Below are 21606 nucleotides of genomic sequence, written 5' to 3' on the forward strand. Positions count from 1 at the left end.
TTCGCGTATATTTCATGTTATTTACATGATAAAGTCGCTTTCATTTTGTCGTCTTTTCGCCTCGAAATAACGAAAAGATGACTAATTTTAAAAAGGGCACAGGTCAGACAATGTGATAATTCTGAAAACACAACGTTTGAATTTAAGCGCGCCATTTTGCATCTGTATCAATCTCGATCACTTGAAAGTTTATCATAACATAATGATGTAACCACAAAACATAATGATGTTTGCACATAACGTAATGATGTGACCACATAACATAAAGAAGCATCAACATAACGTAATGATGTAACCACATAACGTAAAGAAGTATTGACATAACGTAATGATGTAACCACAAAACATAATGATGTAACCACATGACGTAATGATGTAACCACATAACATAAAGATGTATCGACATGACGTAATGATGTAACCACATGACGTAATGATATAACCACACAACCTAATGAAGTATCGACATAACATAATGATGTAACAGTAAAATAAAGGTATATACAACACCTCATTATCTAAAAATAAAAGTATATACAACACCTCCTTATCTAAAAAAGGTATATACAGCACCTCATTATCTGGAGAAAAAAACACAGCACCTTATTATCTAAACAAGAGGCCCACAGGCCTTATTGGTCACCTGAATACTAGTGAAAAAGTATCACTACTTCCATGGGCTATGAAATCTAGAAAAAATTTCCTGTTCTGTATATCTAACCTAAATTCTAATGTTCAGCAACAGTATAAAACAAGATGTGTTCTTAAAACTCCACTGCCCTCAAAAGTGCATACACTGATGAAAGGCTTTAAATAATAGGTGTATTAACATTAAAACATCAAAAGATATGACTAATTTGGACTCATCCTAAAGACATAACCCTGTGTTGTGAAATTCACCATTTTTTGTACATCCTTTTCTGCTATTCCTAAGTATGCATTTAGATTTTATACAGTATCAGCAAACTTACACATCAATACTATATATACAAAGTTTGGCCTCACCCTGGGGTCAAAACCCTTACTCTGGGGAAAATCAAATTTACAATTTTGGTAAGAGACTACCTGCTCTATCCATTTAGTTTCAATTTAGTATCAAAAGCAGTAAAGAAAATGTTATTTAAGTGTTTTACACTATATAACAAGTTTGGCCCAACCCTGGGGTCAGAACCCCTATCCCGGGGATCATGAAATTTATAATTTTGGTAGAGGGCTTCCTGCACTACACCACTATGCATTTAGTTTTTCTTACATGTGTTTGGTTCTTGAGAAGAAGATTTTTGAAAATTGGTCATTTTTGGGCAGTTTTTGTCCTGCCCCATAGGCCCCAGGGGTGCAGGAATCTTGAAATTTACAATTTATGTTCCCCTTGTTCCAAATATGTTTCATACCAAATATGAAAAGAATTGGAATGATAGTTATCAAGAAGTTAAAAATGTCTATTGTTCACACATTTAAAATTGACTGACCATTTTGGCCCCACCCTGATACCAAAACCCCTACCCCTGAAAAAATCAAATTTACAATTTTGGTAAAGGACTACCTGTTCTTCCTAAATAAATATTTATTTACTTTCAATTTAGTATCAATAGCATTAAAGAAGATGCAATTTAAGTATTTTCCACATAAACACTATATAACAAGTTTGGCCCCGCCCTGGGGTCAGAACCCCTACCCCGGGGATCATGAAATTTACAATTTTGGTAGAGGCCATCCTACTCTACATCACTATGCATTTAGTTTTTCTTACATGTGTGTGGTTCTTGAGAAGAAGATTTTTGAAAATTAATTTTGGGCAATTTTTGCCCCACCCCTAGGGCCCCAGGGGTGCTGGAGTCCTGAAATTTACAATTTATGTCCCCCTTGTCCCAATGATGCTTCATACCAAATTTCAAAAGAATTGGACAGGTAGTTATTAAGAAGAAGTTAAAAAGGTTCAATTGTTAATGCAGTTCACTCAGGTGACCTAAAAAAGGTATACACAGCACGTTAATATCTAAAAATATATGTACAGCACCTCATTATCTAAAAAAAAAAAGAAAAGGTATATACAGCGTATAAAAAAACCCAAGTGTACCACAAACAGTACAATATGCACCCGTCGGACAGTGAAATTCAACCTGGAAGCATATTATGCATTCTGAATTGATGCAACACACATTCTGAATAGAAAAGCCTTAAAGTGGGTCATGGTGCACCAATCCATCTGACATGTGAACTGATTATGTAGTAAATTTTCACTGAGATTGAGGTTGTGACAAAATGTTGGTGCAATATCTATTTATGATGATAAAAAGTCCAGGAAACCATTTGATCTACTTTTAGCCCTAAAGTAGGTCATGGTGCACCAATTAAGTAAAAATGTTTGAAATGTGAACTGATTATGTATTTCTCTGAAATGGAGGTTGTGACTAAATTTCAGAGCAATACCTGTGACCATACCAAAACAAATCTGGAAAACTGTTTGACCTACTTCTACCCCTAAGTACTGTCCAGCTGAAATGTTAACTGCACTTGTCTTCCTCCGAGATGAAGCCTTAGACTAAATATCAGGGCAATATCTGTATCCGTAATGAAAAAAAGCTCAGAAAACTGTCTGACCTATTTTAGTCTAAAAGTAGGTCAAGGATGGACCAATCCAGTTGAAATGCAAACTGAACTTGTATTCCTCTGAGAGGAAGCCTTTGACTAAATATTAGGGCAATATCTGTATCCATAATGAAAAAAAGCCTGGAAAACTGTTTGACCTATTTTTCCAAAAAAGTAGGTCAAAGATGGACCAATCCAGCTGAAATGCAAACTGAACTTGTATTCCTCTGAGAGGAAGCCTTTGATTAAATATCAGAGCAATATCTGTATCCATAATGAAACAAGAGGCCCATGGGCCACATCGCTCACCTGAGTCACCTTGGTCCATATCAGAAGACTTTCCATATATATTTGCATGTAAAACCGTAGTCCCTATTATGGCCCAAAACCTACCCCTGGAGGCCATGGCTTTTGCAAACTTGAATCTACACTATGTCAGAAAGCTTTCATGTAAATGTGAACCTCTTTGGCCCAATGGTTCTTGAGAAGAATATTTTTAAAGATTTTCCCTATATATTTGTATGTAAAACTTTGATCCCTTATTGTGGCCCCATCCTACCCCAGGGGGCCATGATTTTAACAAACCTGAATCTGCACTATATCAAAAAGCTTTCATATAAATCTAAGCTTTTCTGGCTCAGTGGTTCTTGGGAAGAAGATTTTTCCTATATATTTGTATGTGAAACTTTCACCCCCTATTGTGGCCCCATCCGACTCCCGGGGGCCATGATTTTAACAATTTAGAATCTGCACTAAATCAGGAAGCTTTCATATAAATCTCAGCTTTTCTGGCTCAGTGCTTCTTGAGAAGAAGATTTTTAAAGATTTTTCCTATATATTTGTATGTAAAACTTTGATCCCCTATTGTGGCCCCATCCGACCCCCCCGGGGCCATGATTTTAACAAACTTGAATCTGTACTATATCAACAAAACAAAACAAAACAAAAAAAAACTTTGACCAACTATTGTGGCCCCATCCGACCTCCGGGGGCCATGATTTTAACAATTTAGAATCTGCACTATATCAGAAAGCTTTCATATAAATCTTAGCTTTTCTGGCTCAGTGCTTCTTGAGAAGAAGATTTTTAAAGATTTTTCCTATATATTTGACGTATGTAAAACTTTGATCCCCTATTGTGGCCCCATCCGACCCACGGGGGCCATGATTTTAACAATTTATAATCTGCACTATATCAGAAAGCTTTCATATAAATCTCAGCTTTTCTGTGTCAGTGGTTCTTGGGAAGAAGATTTTTAAAGATTTTTCCTATATATTTGTATGTAAAACTTTCACCCCCTATTGTGGCCCATCCGACCTCCGGGGGCCATGATTTTAACAATTTAGAATCTGTACTATATCAGGAAGCTTTCATTTAAATCTCAGCTTTTCTGGCTCAGTGGTTCTTGAGAAGAAGATTTTTAAAGATTTTTTCTATATATTTGTATGTAAAACTTTGATCCCCTATTGTGGTCCCATACAACCTCCGGGGGCCATGATTTTAACAATTTAGAATCTGCACTACCTAATAAAGCTTATCTATAAATTTCATCTTTTCTGGCCCAGTGGTTCTTGAGAAGAAGATTTTTTTAATGACCCTACCCTATTTTTACCTTTTCTTGATTATCTCCCCTTGGAAGGTGGCCTGGCATTTTATTTTAACAATTTAAAATTCCCTTTACCTAAGGATGTTTTGTGCCAACTTTGGTTGAAATTGGCCCAGTGGTTTTTGAGAAAAAGTCAAAAATGTTAAAAGTTTACAGACGGACGGACAGACGGACGGACGCCAGAATACGGGTGATCAGAATAGCTCACTTGAGCTTTTAGCTCAGGTGAGCTAAAAAAGCCCGGAAAACTGTTTGACCTATTTTTTCTAAAAAGTAGGTCAAGGATGGACCAATCCAGCTGAAATGCAAACTGAACTTGTATTCCTCCGAAAGGAAGCCTTTGACAAAATATCAGGGCAATATCTGTATCCATAATGAAAAAAAAGCCTGGAAAACTGTTTGACCTATTTTTTCCAAAAAGTAGGTCAAGGATGGACCAATCCAGCTGAAATGCAAACTGAACTTGTATTCCTCCGAAAGGAAGCCTAAGACTAAATATCAGGGCAATATCTGTATCCATAATGAAAAAAGCCCGGAAAACTGTTTGACCTATTTTTAGATCAAAAGTAAGTCAAGGATGGACCAATCCTGCTGAAATGCAAACTGAACTTGTATTTCTCCGAGAGGAAGCCTATGACTGAATATCAGGGCAATATCTGTATCCATAATCAAAAAGAGCCCAGAAAACTATTTGACCTACTTTTAGTCCTAATGTATGTCATGGACGGACAAACTAATCCAACTGAAATGCAAACTGAACTCGTATTCCTCTGAAAGGAAGCTTATGTGTAAATTTCAGGGCAATATCTGTAACGAAAAAAAGTCCGGAAAACTGTTTGATCTACTTATAGCCCTAAAGTAGGTCAAGGATGGACCAATCCAGCTGAAATGCAAACTCATTCTTACAACTCTTGAGGGAGATATTGTGACCAAATTTCAAAGTTGTACACGCATTCGTTATGGAAAAAAGTCCGGAAAACTTTACCCGGGACGGACGAACGGACGACCAGCCAGCCAGCCGGACAGACAGCACCATAACATATAATACATCCCGTCTAATGATGGGCGTATAAAATGGTATATGCAGCACCTTATTATCTATTTTAAAAAAAGGTATACACAGCATCTCATTATCTAAAATAAGGTATACACAGCACCTCATTATCTAAAATAAGGTATATACAGCACCTTATTATCTAAACAAGAGGCCCATGGGCCACATTGCTCACCTGAGTCACCTTGGCTCATATCTAAAGATTTTCCCTATATGTATTAACATGTAAAACTTTGATCCCTATTATGGCCCCAAACTACCCCTGGGGGCCATGATGTTAACAAACTTAAATCTGCACTATGTTAGGAAGCTTTCATGTAAATTTCTCTGGTACAATGGTTCTTGAGAAGATTTTTAAAGTTTGTATGTAAAACTTTGATCCCCTATTGTGGCCCCATCCTACCCCCGAGGGTCATGATTTTTTTAACCTTGAATCTACACTATGTCAGGAAGCTTTCATGTATATTTCAGCTCTTCTGGCCCAGTGGTTCTTGAGAAGATTTTTGAAAGTTGATCAATTTTGGGCAGTTTTTGCCCCGCCCCTAAGTCCCCATGGGTGCAAGAATCCTGAAATTTACAATTTATGTCCCCCTTGTTCCAAAGATGCTTCATACCAAATTTGAAAAGAATTGGAATGATAGTTATCAAGAAGAAGTTAAAAATGTCTATTCACACATTTAATAACTTACCCCTACCCCTTGGATCATTAGAATAGAATTATAATTTTGGTAAAGGACTACCTGCTCTTTCTAAATATCCATTTAGTTTCAATTTAGTATCGATAATACTAAAGAAAATGTTATTTAAGTGTTTTACACATAAACACAATATACATGTACCAAGTTTGGCCCCACCCTGTGGTCAGAACTCCTAACCCATGGTCATGAAATACAATTTTGGTAGAAGCTTCCTTGCTCGTCATTACTATTATAATCACTTTCTCTGCTAGATGCCCAGGAGTAATAACGAAGATTTTTAAAGAAATATATCGATTTTACAGTTTTTACCCCAAAATTAAGGCCCCTTAGAGTGAGGGGTCATGAAATTTACAATTTATAGTCTCCTTCACCTACAGATGCTACATACAAAAATTTGGTCAAGATTGGCCAAGTAGTTTCTGAGAAGAAGTTGTTAACGGACGACGCACAACGCACAATGGATGCAGACCAATAGCAATAGGTCACCTGAGTGACTCAGGTGACCTAAGAAAAGATATGTGTTGAATCTTTGTTGTGCTGTATTGACAATTCCTATTCAATTACAGAAGGAAAAAATGGAAGTTTGAAATGTATAAATCATTTTGAACTATATGGCCATATTGGCCCCACCCTAGGGCCTCAACCCCCCGACCCAGGAGCCATGAATTTCACAATTTAGGTAGAGAGCTTCATAGACATTATAATCATGCATTTAACTTTTCTAAAAATAACATACCGTATAAGTGAAATCTTTAGTGAGACACAAAATTAGTATACAATATATATTTAACAATAGTAATAATATATAATTAAGAATTACTGTAGAGAGCTTCATGTACATCATAAACATGCATTTCATTTTTTAAAAAATATATATGGGAGTAGAGAAGAAATTTTTCTAAAATTTAATACATTTTCACTATATGGCCATATTGGCTCTGCCCCATGGCCTCAACCCCTGAACCTGGAGCCATGAATTTCACAACTTAGGTAGAGAGCTTCATGGACATCATAATTATGCATTTACTTTTTCTGAAATATAAATAGAAACAGAGAAGATTTTATACATGTTCACTACATATGTATATGGTCAAATTGGCTCTGGCTGTCCTAGGGCCTGAACCCTTGACCCTGGGGCTATGAATTTCATAATTTTGATAGAGGGCTTCATGAACATCATAACCATGCATTTGGTTTTTCTCCCTCATCTGTGGGAGTAGAGAAGAAGATTTTTGAAAATATGGCCTTTTTAAGCATATTTGGCCCCGCCCATGAGGCCCCGAGGGTGGTAAGGTCATATATTTCACAATTTATATTCCTCTTATCCTAGAGATGCTTCACATCAAAAATGGTAACAATAGGCCTTGCAGTTTTCAAGAAGTTAAAAATGTAAAATTGTTAAAGGGACTGGTTCACGTTTTTTGACAAAAATATTTTTCATTTTTTGTTATACATTAAAATTATAACTCATTTAATGTTAACAGCCAAACTTTTGACCTTCTGAATGCAAGGATAAGATTACTATATTAACCTTAACTCTGTGTTATGTAAACAAAGACTTGAGTCTTTTTATGCTTACAAACAAACCAGTGAAATGCTAATTTTGTAATTTAAAGCATCCTAATTTTACACAATCACAAATTTTAACTTTTATATGACACATTTTACCTATTAAAGAATACTTGAAATGTGATGGAAATAATAAAGTTAGATTGAGGTCCATTTCTTTTTTAAACCTTTGTAAACAATAACATAGTGCAGTCTTTGTTTACACAACAAATAACAAGCTCTCTAAACTGAGCTTCTGTGATAATGTATAACCTTGATTTTTCGGTGAAACCTTTAAAACACATTAGACAGAAGATTTTGATCGTTAAAAGTGAAAACCAAAATTCCAATGAAAATCATGATTCAGTCGCTTTAACAGACGACGCACGTCACATGATGACGGATGAAGACCAATGGCAATAGGTCACCTGAGTGATTCAGGTGACCTAAAAATTCTTGAGACAATACACAATCTTTAAACAATACACAATCAATCTATAATGTACATGTACAAAAGAACATTATACATATACAAAGTAACACAACTCTACATCTTAAACATACATACAAAAGGAGACAATTTTACATTAGACATGAAGAAAGGGACACAACTCTATATTGTACATGTAGAAAAGAACATAACTTTATAATGTACATGTACAAAGGCACATAACTCTATATTGTACATGTAGAAAGGAACATAACTTTATATTGTATATGTAGAAAGGGACACAACTCTATATTTTAAATGTATAAAGGGACATAACTCTATATTGTACATGGACAAAGGGACACAACTTTATATTGTTCATAGACAAAGGAACATAACTCTATATTGTACATGTAGAAAGGGACTCATACAATAATATACCATATAGCTTGCTTTTTTTTTTATGTGGGTGATAATTTTGGGTTATTTTATCTGTTTGGTGTCATGCTGCCAAATTTTGAATAGTAGAATTTGAATCCAAATATGTTTGTAATCATCATACGTAACAAGAAAGTTAACTCTGTCTAGCAGTTGTTTTTATATGTCAAAGGTTAGGGCTGTGTGGCGCACCAAAAATTTCAATGCACCGCGATTCATACCATTTGATTCGATGCACCGATTACAAATTCCGGATTTCAGTTCAGTTCAGTTTAGATTTTACATACACTGTAAACAACAAATATGGCGTCCGAGTGATGTGCAGAACATGTGGAATTTTATGCAACAGAGATTTATATCACTACTGTGTTGAGATTTCTCATTTTCACCACTCAGATACCAGCAGAATGTGGTCTGTAAGATCATTGCAGTGTATCTTTTTAATGACACATAGCATTTCTGTCAGTGCTGGAGTGAAATCAACATCGTAGATAATATGGCACAGATTAAATGTTTTGACTGTTAATATGAGAGAGAAGTAAATCAATAAAGGAGAGATCAGCTGATGGAATTGTTGAATTTTTACATATATTAAATGAAAACAATATCATATATATTTTCGATTGACGATAGATTTGTTTGATAATCCAAAAATTATGCCGCACATTAATATAACAAATTTAATAGACTGTCAATGTTTTTTTTTTTTTTCTATCAAAGTTATAATATGCAGTTACAAATAGATATCATGTTTACAAATAACGAAATAGTTATACAAAACTTGAATAAAATTAAATTATGTATGCTACTCATTAAAATTGTTAATTTTTGTGCTGTCACTAGATAAATTGGACCTAACGTGAACCGAATTGGAAAAAAAACCGCATCGAAACCGAACCGAACCAAGCTAACCCTGAATCGTCCCAGCCCTATCAAAGGTACATGTAGCACTCTTCAGCTTGGGAGACAAATAAACTACTGGGTTTTATATGCCAGTTGTTTCTGACGAAAGTGAAATACTTTAATGCTTTACAGATAAGTTATCAACACTAAAATGCTTATCAACTTTCATATTTTGGAACTCCATGTCTGCCAAAATATATTCTGCTAAAATTATTTGTATACCTTCGATTTAGAAAATCACCAAATTTTACACCTGCAAAAAAAACTCACTTTACCGTAGTATTCTATGTTAAATTGGTGTCAACATGTTAAGAAGAAATCCTCTAATGATTTACCTTTGAGAAGGAAGCAGCCCCTCTGGAACTGTACCCATGGATTGCTGGAAATGTTGGGAGGGTAGTGGAGGTCTTCCTTCTTTAGATACTGTAAAATTATCAAACTGAAACTAGACTCATTGAAACTATAAGTAGATCATCTTGACAAGATATTTGGGGTTGAAATGTGACACATTAGAATGCCACATTCTACAATCACTGTTTAACAAAGTAAAACCCCTGTGACCTTGACCTTGGTAAAGGTTTATGGCATGTAATAAATCAATACCATTCTTCCACTAAATTGTGTGTCTGATATTTCTACATTATAAAGACATGACATGTACAAAAGTTTGACCTGTTTTTATCCCCAGTGACCTTCACAATGTCCAAATGACCTTGGTTTTGGATGATAATACACACACACACACACATAAGCATTATTGATGTGAAGATTTTATCTAAACTTCCCTGTTCTAAATGCCTGATTTGAATCAGAATATTAACTCTGCAAAAGAACTGGTAATGCATGCGTTCGTTTGTGAGTGGGTTTGATGCTGCATTTATAAATCTTTTCGGATGTAGAGTGCTTTTTTATTGAGTGATCTTGACCTATAGATATACTCTCAAATCACAAGCCACCTTTATGTAAAGTATGAACATCTTTAATTTTTGTTTTAAAGCCAGTATGGTGTGTGCTAATAGCTTTAAACATTTTTTTTCAGTAACCGTAATGATGTGCAAATGACCTTGGTCAGGGTCATGACTCATCCTTGGTCATGAGCAACTTTAAAGTCTAGTGTGAACATCTGATGTTTTTTGGTTACAAATCTCCTAGTGACCTTGTCCAAATAACCTTGCTTACATAATAGATGGAAGAATTGTAGTTTCATTATCTTTGAGCTGTTCTTCATATACATGTACATCTATATAAACCTATTATTTCCAGTAGTTGCCCCATCCTTTCCCTGGGGTCCATTATTTTTGACAAACCAGATTTATACTACTGTAAACATAACCTACTTTCATAATATTATTTTCTATAAGAGTTTTACTTATGGTAAGACTTCTTTCACTTATTCATACAGATTTTTAAATGACTTAACCTAATATTTTCATTATTTCCTAATTATCTCCTCATTTGTATAACCTTAAATCTAAGGAAGCATTGTGCCGGATTTAGTTGAAATTGTTCTAGTGATTTGGTGAGTCAGTTGAGATGAAAATTAAAAACATGACACAAAGAGAATGCACTTATTGGAGCTATAAGTTCACATGAGTTAAAAGTCAAATCATTACCTGTCCCACTTTTTCCAATTTAAACCTCGGTTTTTTATCTCGGTCAACCATCAGCTCAGAGATCGAGTCCTCATCGTCCTGAAACACACATACATTTTCCATGATAACATACATATGATTATCATTACAATAAGGTAAAGATATCAAAGGTAACAACATGTAAATATTTAAACATAAAAGAAAACAGACAGACATGCATATAAAAAACTAGGTGAAACTAATTAATTGTCCCAATGACAACTTTAGCAGATGGAAGAGAAGACAGATAGTTACCCTGATATAGCAAAAGACTTGACTGTCATGATGTTATGTTTCATAATGACATCATTAATGTGGAGTGCAGAAAGGTGATTTTCTATACAGCAATGTGGAGTTTCTTGGGTAACCTTTACTAGGCTGTGCTGTCCATCAGTTCGATTAAAATTAAACCTCCCACTTCGCTCGATATACGAACAATCGCTGCGTGGGAGGTGAGAGGTTTGATTTTAATCACACTCTAGGCTGTCCATCAATCTCTCCATACACACATTTTGTCTGAAGATTTCTCAAAAACTGCATATTTACTTTTTTCCAAATTTTGTTGATATGTTGTGCAATGTAAAAAACTGTTATTTCCGATTGTTGATATGTTGTGTACTGTTATTTCAGATTGTTCTGTTGTGTGCTGTTATTTTAGATTGTTCTGTTGTGTGCTGTTATTCAGATTGTTCTGTTGTGTACTGTTATTTCAGATTGTTGATATGTTGTGTACTGTTATTTCAGATTGTTCTGTTGTGTGCTGTTATTCAGATTGTTCTGTTGTGTACTGTTATTTCAGATTGTTCTGTTGTGTACTGTTATTTCAGATTGTTGATATGTTGTGTACTGTTATTACAGATTGTTCTGTTGTGTGCTGTTATTTTAGATTGTTCTGTTGTGTACTGTTATTTCAGATTGTTCTGTTGTGTGTTGTTATTTTAGATTGTTGATATCTTGTGTACTGTTATTTTAGATTGTTGATATGCTGTGTACTGTTATTTTAGATTGTTGATATGTTGTGTGCTGTTATTTTAGATTGTTGATATGTTGTGTACTGTTATTTCAGATGTTGTGTACTGTTATTTCAGATGTTGAGATGTTGTGTACTGTTATTTCAGATGTTGTGTACTGTTATTTCAGATGTTGTGTACTGTTATTTCAGATTGTTCTGTTGTGTGCTGTTATATTAGATTGTTCTGTTGTGTGCTGTTATTTTAGATTGTTCTGTTGTGTACTGTTATTTCAGATGTTGAGATGTTGTGTACTGTTATTTCAGATGTTGAGATGTTGTGTACTGTTATTTTAGATTGTTCTGTTGTGTACTGTTATTTCAGATGTTGAGATGTTGTGCACTGTTATTTCAGATTGTTGATATGTTGTGCATTGTGTAAAGCTGTTATTTCAGATTGTTGACATATTGTGTACCGTTATTTCAGATTGTTGACATCTTGTATACCGTTATTTCAGATTGTTGATATGTTGTGTACTATTATTCAGATTGTTCTGTTGTGTACTGTTATTCAGATTGTTCTGTTGTGTACTGTTATTTCAGATTGTTCTGTTGTGTACTGTTATTTTAGATTGTTCTGTTGTGTACTGTTATTTCAGATTATTGATATGTTGTGTACTGTTATTTCAGATGTTGAGATGTTGTGCACTGTTATTTCAGATTGTTGATATGTTGTGCATTGTGTAAAGCTGTTATTTCAGATTGTTGAGATGTTTTACACTGTTATTTTAGATTGTTCTGTTGTGTACTGTTTTTTTAGATTGTTCTGTTGTGTACTGTTATTTCAGATTGTTCTGTTGTGTACTGTTATTCAGATTGTTCTGTTGTGTACTGTTATTTTAGATTGTTCTGTTGTGTACTATTATTTCAGATTGTTGAGATGTTGTGTACTGTTATTTCAGATTGTTGATATGTTGTGTACTGTTATTTTAGATTGTTGATATGTTGTGTACTGTTATTTTAGATTGTTGATATGTTGTGTACTGTTACTTCAGATTGTTCTGTTGTGTACTGTTATTTCAGATTGTTCTGTTGTGTACTGTTATTTCAGATTTTTCTGTTGTGTACTTTTTTTTTTTTTTTTTTAGATTGTTCTGTTGTGTACTGTTATTTCAGATTGTTCTGTTGTGTACTGTTATTTCAGATTGTTCTGTTGTGTACTGTGTGAAGCTGTAACCTGGTATTTCAGATTGATTTGTTTGCTATGGAAAAAGTTAGCTCATTTGTGGTTATCTTTTAATGATATAACAGCAATATTTCCAGAATCCTCCCCCACAAACAACTTTTGAAGGTGAATTCTTTTTGTCATTTCTGTCTGCCAGTCTTGTCTTCTCTTCCATCCGTCTGTTATTGGGACAATTAATTACTTTCACCTAGTTTACCCATTGTCTGTCTGGTTTTTTTCTTTTATACATAAATATTTACATTTCCAATGTTGTTGTCTTTGATATCTTTACCTTATTGTAATGACAGCCATTTCCTCATGAATGCATTGCAGTTATAAACTTTTTACATGGGGATGATAAAACTTACAATGACAGTACTTACCAATGTGAAATGGTTGAAATTGTCTCGTAAAAATTCTGCTACAAAATTGACATCATGCTGGGTCATCTGTTAAACACAACAATTTATCTGTACAATAAAGTGGTATCTATTAAAGGGGAATATCTATTAAGCATGTGTAACAATTAGTGTTAATAATGTATACCTTAATGAGATCTGCTGGTGGTTTTTCATTCGACATTCTTTGTATAACTATATGAATAAAAAAATTGCAATATTTTCAATTAATAATTCAATTCAAATAATTCAATTATTGCCGATTTGAATTTAAAGTTCATCATCTCTATTTATAAAGTGTCTTTTATAGTAGACAGCTCTTGACACATCACAATTACTATACAAGTAGTATTAAGATAAGACCAGTGGTTACATTCTAGACTTGTTCAATTCAATAAAATACTCAGCAATAACTTCTCAGTCTCACCTACATACAGCCATCTAAAGAAAGCTTTAAAATTCTTTATACTGTCATCTATAACCCTACAAAAGCAAAAATATCAATTCCAGAAACAATCTTTCAAAATGACAAAGTGTTTTCTAGTTCATTTTAATTCCACAATACCTAATGTTAATACACAGTTATAACAAATTCAGGATTCTACTGGATTGCTACACCAAAATTTTATTCAATGATTTTTTAAAGCATCTCATATGAAGTATGATTTCATCATCAAAAGGGTGATTCAAGCTCTCAATTATCTCTCTTTCCATGGTAAAATAATATTCAATATGAAATGCTTTAATGAGCCATTACATAAATTTTGATGTAAGAATCCATCTTAATAACAAATTGAAGGTAACTCCCCATGTTAAGGTGGCTCACTACACCCTGAAATAGTTTCTCAAATCAGTACGAATTGATTTAATCATAAAAGATATGATGATATATGATAAGTATATATGCCAAGAAGGCAGAAAATATGCAAATTTGGATAAAAAAATGATTTTCAAAAAAAACATTTCAACACATATGAACAAACGACTGGCGGATTTGAACTCGAGATCTGCGGTTCACCAGCCCAATGCCTTAACCACTGAGCTACGATGACATACAAACAAATCGATCGATACAAATAATTTCACAAAACATCTAAATCGCCATCTTGTGACATAGTGTCATAAAGAGTATAAGCTTTAGTGTAGTGAGCTACATTAATCAAAATAGTGAAGAAAATTAATGAATATATCAGATCACATTTACAATTAATCAGATTTAGCTGCCCCTGATGCTCTGTTATAACAGTGTTCTACTGTAATGTGTTTAGTTGTGAGTACGTACTGTTGAAGTTCACTGGACTTGAGGACAAATGAACCTACAGCCATGATGGTATTTTGGATGGTCTGGGTGGTCAGTCCCAACACTCCAAACTTCTCATACCAGAGGGACATCCCCCTTAGCTCCGACAGGTGGTACAGAATGGCCTGGCTAACCCTGCCAGCATAATATTGTACAGAAGATAATATTGTACAGAAGATGATATTGTACAGAAGATAATATTGTACAGAAGATGATATTGTACAGAAGATAATATTGTACAGAAGATGACAGGTGGTACAGAATGGCCTGGCTCACCCTGTCAGCATAATATTATGCTGAAGATGGAGAAAATTTATCAATTTCTTCTGAAAGGTTTCTTATAAACCTTTCATTTCTATCAGTCCTAGTACATGTACTTGCAGACCACGGTAATACACAATTTCTGAGTTGTCCAATAGTTGTTTCCCTTGTTGAACTCCTACGCATAATGAGATGCAAAATATGTTATCATAAAAACGCAATGGATACAAATGCTTATCGCTGCATTCATATATTGCCTTAATGATGATTACCAGCTCTCATGCAACCACCTGAACTGCAGGGAAACACAAATTTAGTAAGTTTATAAGTACATGTATTTGATAATAAAATAGCTTAAACTAAATTCGATAATCACCATCTTTCTTTGATAAAAGTATCTCTCTTGTCAAAGAGGAAATAAATAATATCATACTTAATTTACTAGCCTAATTCAAAACAAATTATTTTTGATATGGTTAGTTTTATGTATACCAATGGCTGATATAAACAAATTTATACTTTAATAATTATATCATTATACCTACATACCCAGTCTATAATATATGTATGCATTTTGCACCCACTCATACGTTCTATAGAATACTGAATGTACCTCCATCACAAAAGAGCTGATATCTGGGAAATTGCATATAATGACCAGTCTTATTTTCCACCCTACAAAATGCATGTGATTTTATTTTAGCTTTGATTACAGAAGCCTAGTGGTTTGGGCACTCAAATAGAAGGTCCTGGGTTCTGTTCCCAACCCATCAAACCTAAGACGTTTAACATACAGTAAATGTTTCATCCCCTAGCACCCAGCGATAGAAGCAAAAGTCACTGGTCTTTTGATATGACCTCTAAAAAAGAGAGAGGTCCTGTGTCCCAGTAGACATTGGCACAAGAAAGAACCCTCATTGCTATGGTCTTGAGCGCAGAATTCAGTATTTGTGGCACTTCACCTACAGCTGGTGACATCTCTAGATGAGTGAAAAATTCTCAAATAGGATGTAAAACAATACACAAATTTTCTATCAAATGTCATTTTAGATGTATCATCTGCCAAACTGCAGCAAGGGTAAAAAAGAGTGAATCTAAAAGTACACTAAAATTTCCATTTGCTGATCTGCACAACTTGTTGAATGGCTATAACTGGTCAAATTTCAAACTTCATTGACAGCAGAGAAATATCAAGCTGAACTTTTGAATGCTATTAGGTGAGCATAATTTTATCAGCAATATACTTTATAACAACATTGTTTATAACCCCATAATCAACATCAGAATGGAACACTATGTCAGTTTATTAGATATCTGAGATATTGGTGAGTGTGGTTAGATACTGTTCATTACAAAATGATGATACTTACACTTGTAAATGTTTGACAACCAGTTTCTGAATGTTGGAATATGATGTTTCGATCGAATGACCTAATTTCTGCAATCCCTGTAAACAGAAAAATATTATCATACTAACATATGTCGTAACATAAACTGTATCAAATAAGCATTCATATCTTGTCAGATGTGAACTAATTTCATAAACCACCTAATTTTTACCTTGCCTGTCAGGTCATTCAGGAGAAAGGTCTGTAATTCAGGGCTGGAACAAAAGACATGTAAAATGACATCACTCTGAAAAAACTGTGTTACCAAGAAATTTTCATCCAATGCTACAATGTTTTATGAAAAAGGAATGATATCCCAGCATGTAGTACAGATATCTCATTTTGACAGATATCTCATTTTGACAGATATCTCATTCTGACAGTTATCTCATTTTGACAGATATCTCATTTTGACAGTTATCTCATTTTGACAGATATCTCATTTTGACAGATATCTCATTTTGACAGTTATCTCATTTTGACAGATATCTCATTTTGACAGTTATCTCATTTTGACAGAAGATCATTACCTGGGTGTTCCAAAGAGGAGAAGTTCCAGAAAATCATTGCTGACTGTTCCTGTACTTGCTGCCTGCAAAATTAAAATTATGTCCTCTAAAAACCAGCTACGAACTTCCATAGTTACTAAGGATCTAATAAAGGTTCAATTATCATAAATCCTTTCATATTCAATACATACCGTATAATGGGTAATTTCTGTGGTTGTTTATTTTTTACAGAATTCTGCAGATAGGAAAAATCCACAAAAATTACAATCGCAAAATATATATACATGTACACGCATATAGGTACATATAGGTATAATGCAACTGCAGGAATTGGAAACACAGAATATAATTTGCTACCATTTATTGATGAACTCACAAAAATTTACAACCGCAAAAAATACCCGTTATACGATCAAAGGCCTCAAGGGCCTCAGAGTCGACTCGCCCGCGACTTCTAACAAGGCGTGGGGGTATACAGCACTGTCTTATAATCTTTAATTCTGAATCTTTAAAGTATGGTAAAACATGCGTATTATGCTTATTAATAACTAGATATCTATGGAAATGCAACATCACAAACTAGGAACACGACACATCGGCTAGAGGAATTTACCCATAAAAGCTTCAAAGACTGTGTGAACATAAAAGATCAAAGGTCACTATCCATGGTACCCAGCACATCTACATGAGATGATCATTTATCGGTACTTGTATCTCAAATATCAAAATCCAACCGCATAACAGTAACAGCCCGGACACAATTTGTAGCAGGTATCGATACAAATTATTCTCATGAAGTCTTCAAATATCTCGATCGCCTCTTCCTTCATTCTTTTTACATGGAGTATTCTCGCAAATATGTGCCATGTGCGTATGTAAATGATGTTAACTTGTTTGTTGTTTATTTATTTAAACAAAGCAAATATAGAATTCATTAATTCATTTCATATATATTTTTGTCAGAATTCCGTTAGAATAATGGATTTACATGTGGAATAACATTCCTAATGTGAGTGTAAGGAACAATAACTCTGGGTAGAGATTGAACAATGTACATAATGTATTCATGCGCATTCACATTGTCTCCAAACCAAATGAAAAGAAAATATTATTGCAATTAGGTAACACTGCTTTTAAATGAAAGAACACAATAACCAATACTTTGTTTAAACCAACCACTTTGATATGCACAATATTTCCCATATTTTGCTGAAATTTCATTGATCAGAGATCCAATGTGCAATGCCTGTGATAACAAGGTTCGTCTCACTATCGCGAGTCGACTCAATAAAAACATTTTTAAATAAGGTTCCAATCTTGTACACTTTGTAATTTTTGATGGGAAACATAACAAGTTTACCTTTCTTACAAACATTCTTTTAGAACCAGAGCCCTCTCCACAGTGACACAGAATATCACAGAAAAAAGAGAAGCTCATAGACAGTGATCAAACTACTACTGCAAAATCTCTTTTTAAACTTCCAAAACAAGAGAGTTTCCCAGAAGAGGTGTGGTCTTTCCGTCAATGACTGAGTGATACACAGTAATACAGGTGTACAATGTGTGTAACCTTTTTGTCTTCTGCAAACTTCAGTAGTTTGGAGTCCATTTCCATTAAGATGTCTTCCCAGGCCTCTGACATCTGCTGAACTGTAGACTGCAGGTACTGAAGAACACAATCATACTATAGTATAAATTTACAATTGTAGACTGCAGGTCCTGAAGAACACAAACTATAGTATAAACTTACTACTGTAGACTGCAGGTACTGAACGACACAAACTATAGTATAAACTTACTACTGTAGACTGCAGGTACTGAACAACACAAACTATAGTATAAACTTACAACTGTAGACTGCAGGTCCTGAAGAACACAAATTATAGTATAAACTTCCTACTGTGGACTGCAAGTACTGAACGACACAAACTATAGTATAAACTTACTACTGTAGACTGCAGGTCCTGAAGAACACAAATTATAGTATAAACTTCCTACTGTGGACTGCAAGTACTGAACGACACAAACTATAGTATAAACTTACAACTGTAGACTGCAGATACTGAACGACACAAACTATAGAATAAACTTCCTACTGTAGACTGCAGGTACTGAACAACACAATCATACTATAGTATAAATTTACAGAAAATTCTAAGGGTAACTCATATTGCAGCAAACGAAACAGTCACAGAAATACTGAGGTCAACTCACACTGCACCAAACAGTACCTAGTTCTTACTATCATACTCAACTCATAGTATGTATCTACCAGCCTGAGGTCAACTCACACTGCACCAAACAGTACCTAGTTCTTACTATCATACTCAACTCATAGTATGTATCTACCAGCCTGAGGTCAACTCACACTGCACCAAACAGTACCTAGTTCTTACTATCATACTCAATTCATAGTATGTATCTACCAGCCTGGTCTTGGAAGTCCTCATTTAAACTTGTATCTGTACTACAGAACAAGGCTATAACATGTGTTTAGTTATGGTTCTTGAGAACAACTACAGATCAAGGCTATAACATGTGTTTAGTTATGGTTCTAGAGAACTACAGAACTAGGTTATAATGTGTTTATTTATGGTTCTGGAGAAAACTTTTAATGGCCATATCCTAGCTTTCACTATTTCTACATTATCTCTCCCTGAATAAAGTACATGTATGATAATTCACATCAACAAATTTGAATCTCCTTTATCCAATAATGTTTTATGTCAAGTTGAGTTGAAATTCACCCTGTGGATCTGGAGAATACCAGAAAACTTAACAGATGTGTCAGCTCTACCCACACATCACAGATACACTGTGATGAGAAAGCTACGCTCAGTTTTCATCTCAGGTGGATCAAAATCAGAACAACAAGAAAATAATGCATTAAAATGAAAATATTCCTTGAATTTCCATGCAGTACATAAAACCTAAGTGTCAAAACCAGCAAAATTTGATTTGAAGGAATTTCTGGGAAAACCTAGATTATTCATTATAAAAGAGATTCCCCATTTCCATGTAAAGATGTTCTTTTAAAATTATATCATCCTAGCAACCACTCTGCTACATTTTACGAGCCCAGAGTACTTTATTAACAATAAAAACAAACCTCTGTCATTGTCAAAACTTGTCCAAACTTGAGAGCCATCATCCTCATTTCTTTGTGTCTAGATGCTATCAATTTTGTGTCAAACTGTGAAAGAAATGAAACATTTTAACCACATTTCATTTGTCGTGAATTCTACAACAAACTTTATGAATATAAAAATGTGTACATTAACTTAGAATTTATAAGAACAAGTACTTTGGAAACATCACACACGAGTACAAGTGGTACTTGAATCATACATTTTAGTTCTCTACAAAAATTTTACAGTAAATTTTACATTTACATAAATTGTGTTTCTTTGAATAAACAAAACTTTCGCATGCATAAAAAAAATTGAAACTCCTGTTAAACTATTGTAGTACTTGTTTGTACAATCTTACAGACATGAGGTGGAAACTTGTGAGTTGTTGGATGTTTTGAAGTTCTACCACCAGTGACAGATTGTGCAGGTCCTGACTGATGATTGCTGAGTGAAGTCTCCTAATCTGTAGTGTATGAATACGCTCATCAAAAATACTTCAAATATTAACTTTACTACCTATCTAACATACCAACCCAACACAAAAGGACATAGCATACAGCCAGCTGTGTATGCTGGAGACTGTGCAAATCTATTCAGATCTATACACAATGTGAATGAAAATAATTAAACAATCCTGTTCTGTATAAATAAATATAATAGCATATATGGACCCCCTTTATGAACACCAGCGCTGGCCAGGAAAAACCCAGATTCTGAAATAAAACGATAACAATCGTGAAAACCTCTAGGAAACCTGTATCCGATGCCATTGCTACAAGATGCAGGGAGAGTGTAACAGACATCACATTTGACTGATACATGTATATAAAATGCTAGATAAAAACTGCATGTAACAAAATTTATATGTAAAATTCATCCTATCTGCTTGAATGACGGCTAGAAAGTGACCAGCCTAACAAACCTGTTTACTCCCTGCATCAGTAAACTGCCCTCCTATTGGTCAATAAAAGACCATAACAACTATATCAAAACAAGCTACTGTAACAAGAATACATTATTTTCCCACTTTTACTGGCAAAACGCAAGGAAAAACAATGATAGTGACTGCTAAAAAATTGTGTATGTGTGACTGACATTATGGACTTATACTTTGCTGTTTGCAATTCTATTGAAAATAATTCATATTCATATGCAAACTCCAGAATGTACAAAACAAAAGAAATCATACATTTTTAGACTGAAAATTACATTTTTCTAACAGGCCCCCTTCCCCAAACAACTTTCAGAAATTTTTTATTTCAATTCACTGACACTTTGTACACACACACACATCATTGTCAGTTTGTACACACACACATCATTGTCAGTTTGTACACACACACATCATTGTTAGTTTGTACATACACACATCATTTTCAGTTTGTACACACACACACATCATTGTCAGTTTGTACACACACACATCATTGTCAGTTTGTACACACACACATCATTGTCAGTTTGTACACATACTTATCATTGACAGCTTATCATTGTTAGTTTGTACAGACACACATCATTGACACTTTGTACACACATCATTGACAG

The 21606-nt window shown here is 34.3% G+C and overlaps 1 protein-coding gene across 4 annotated transcripts in view; it reads right to left on the minus strand.

Annotated features, from left to right (window-relative positions):
• The window catches only part of LOC125658082 (anaphase-promoting complex subunit 4-like), an 84224-nt gene that overhangs the window by 44737 nt on the left and 17881 nt on the right, over positions 1-21606 (minus strand). For all 4 annotated transcript variants that reach the window (XM_056149648.1, XM_048889173.2, XM_056149647.1 and 1 more), the window contains 12 exons: positions 20417-20521; positions 20037-20120; positions 18498-18593; positions 16949-17010; positions 16591-16633; positions 16401-16477; positions 14752-14904; positions 13897-13952; positions 13618-13664; positions 13455-13520; positions 10880-10957; positions 9602-9689 (listed from right to left, as the gene is read on the minus strand). In XM_056149648.1, the coding sequence (XP_056005623.1) occupies positions 9602-9689; positions 10880-10957; positions 13455-13520; positions 13618-13664; positions 13897-13952; positions 14752-14904; positions 16401-16477; positions 16591-16633; positions 16949-17010; positions 18498-18593; positions 20037-20120; positions 20417-20521 (955 nt within the window). The remainder of the gene's footprint in view (positions 1-9601; positions 9690-10879; positions 10958-13454; positions 13521-13617; positions 13665-13896; positions 13953-14751; positions 14905-16400; positions 16478-16590; positions 16634-16948; positions 17011-18497; positions 18594-20036; positions 20121-20416; positions 20522-21606) is intronic.

The sequence above is a fragment of the Ostrea edulis genome, chromosome 9, assembly GCF_947568905.1.
Source record: "Ostrea edulis chromosome 9, xbOstEdul1.1, whole genome shotgun sequence".
In the NCBI taxonomy this organism is placed as follows: Eukaryota; Metazoa; Mollusca; class Bivalvia; order Ostreida; family Ostreidae; genus Ostrea; species Ostrea edulis.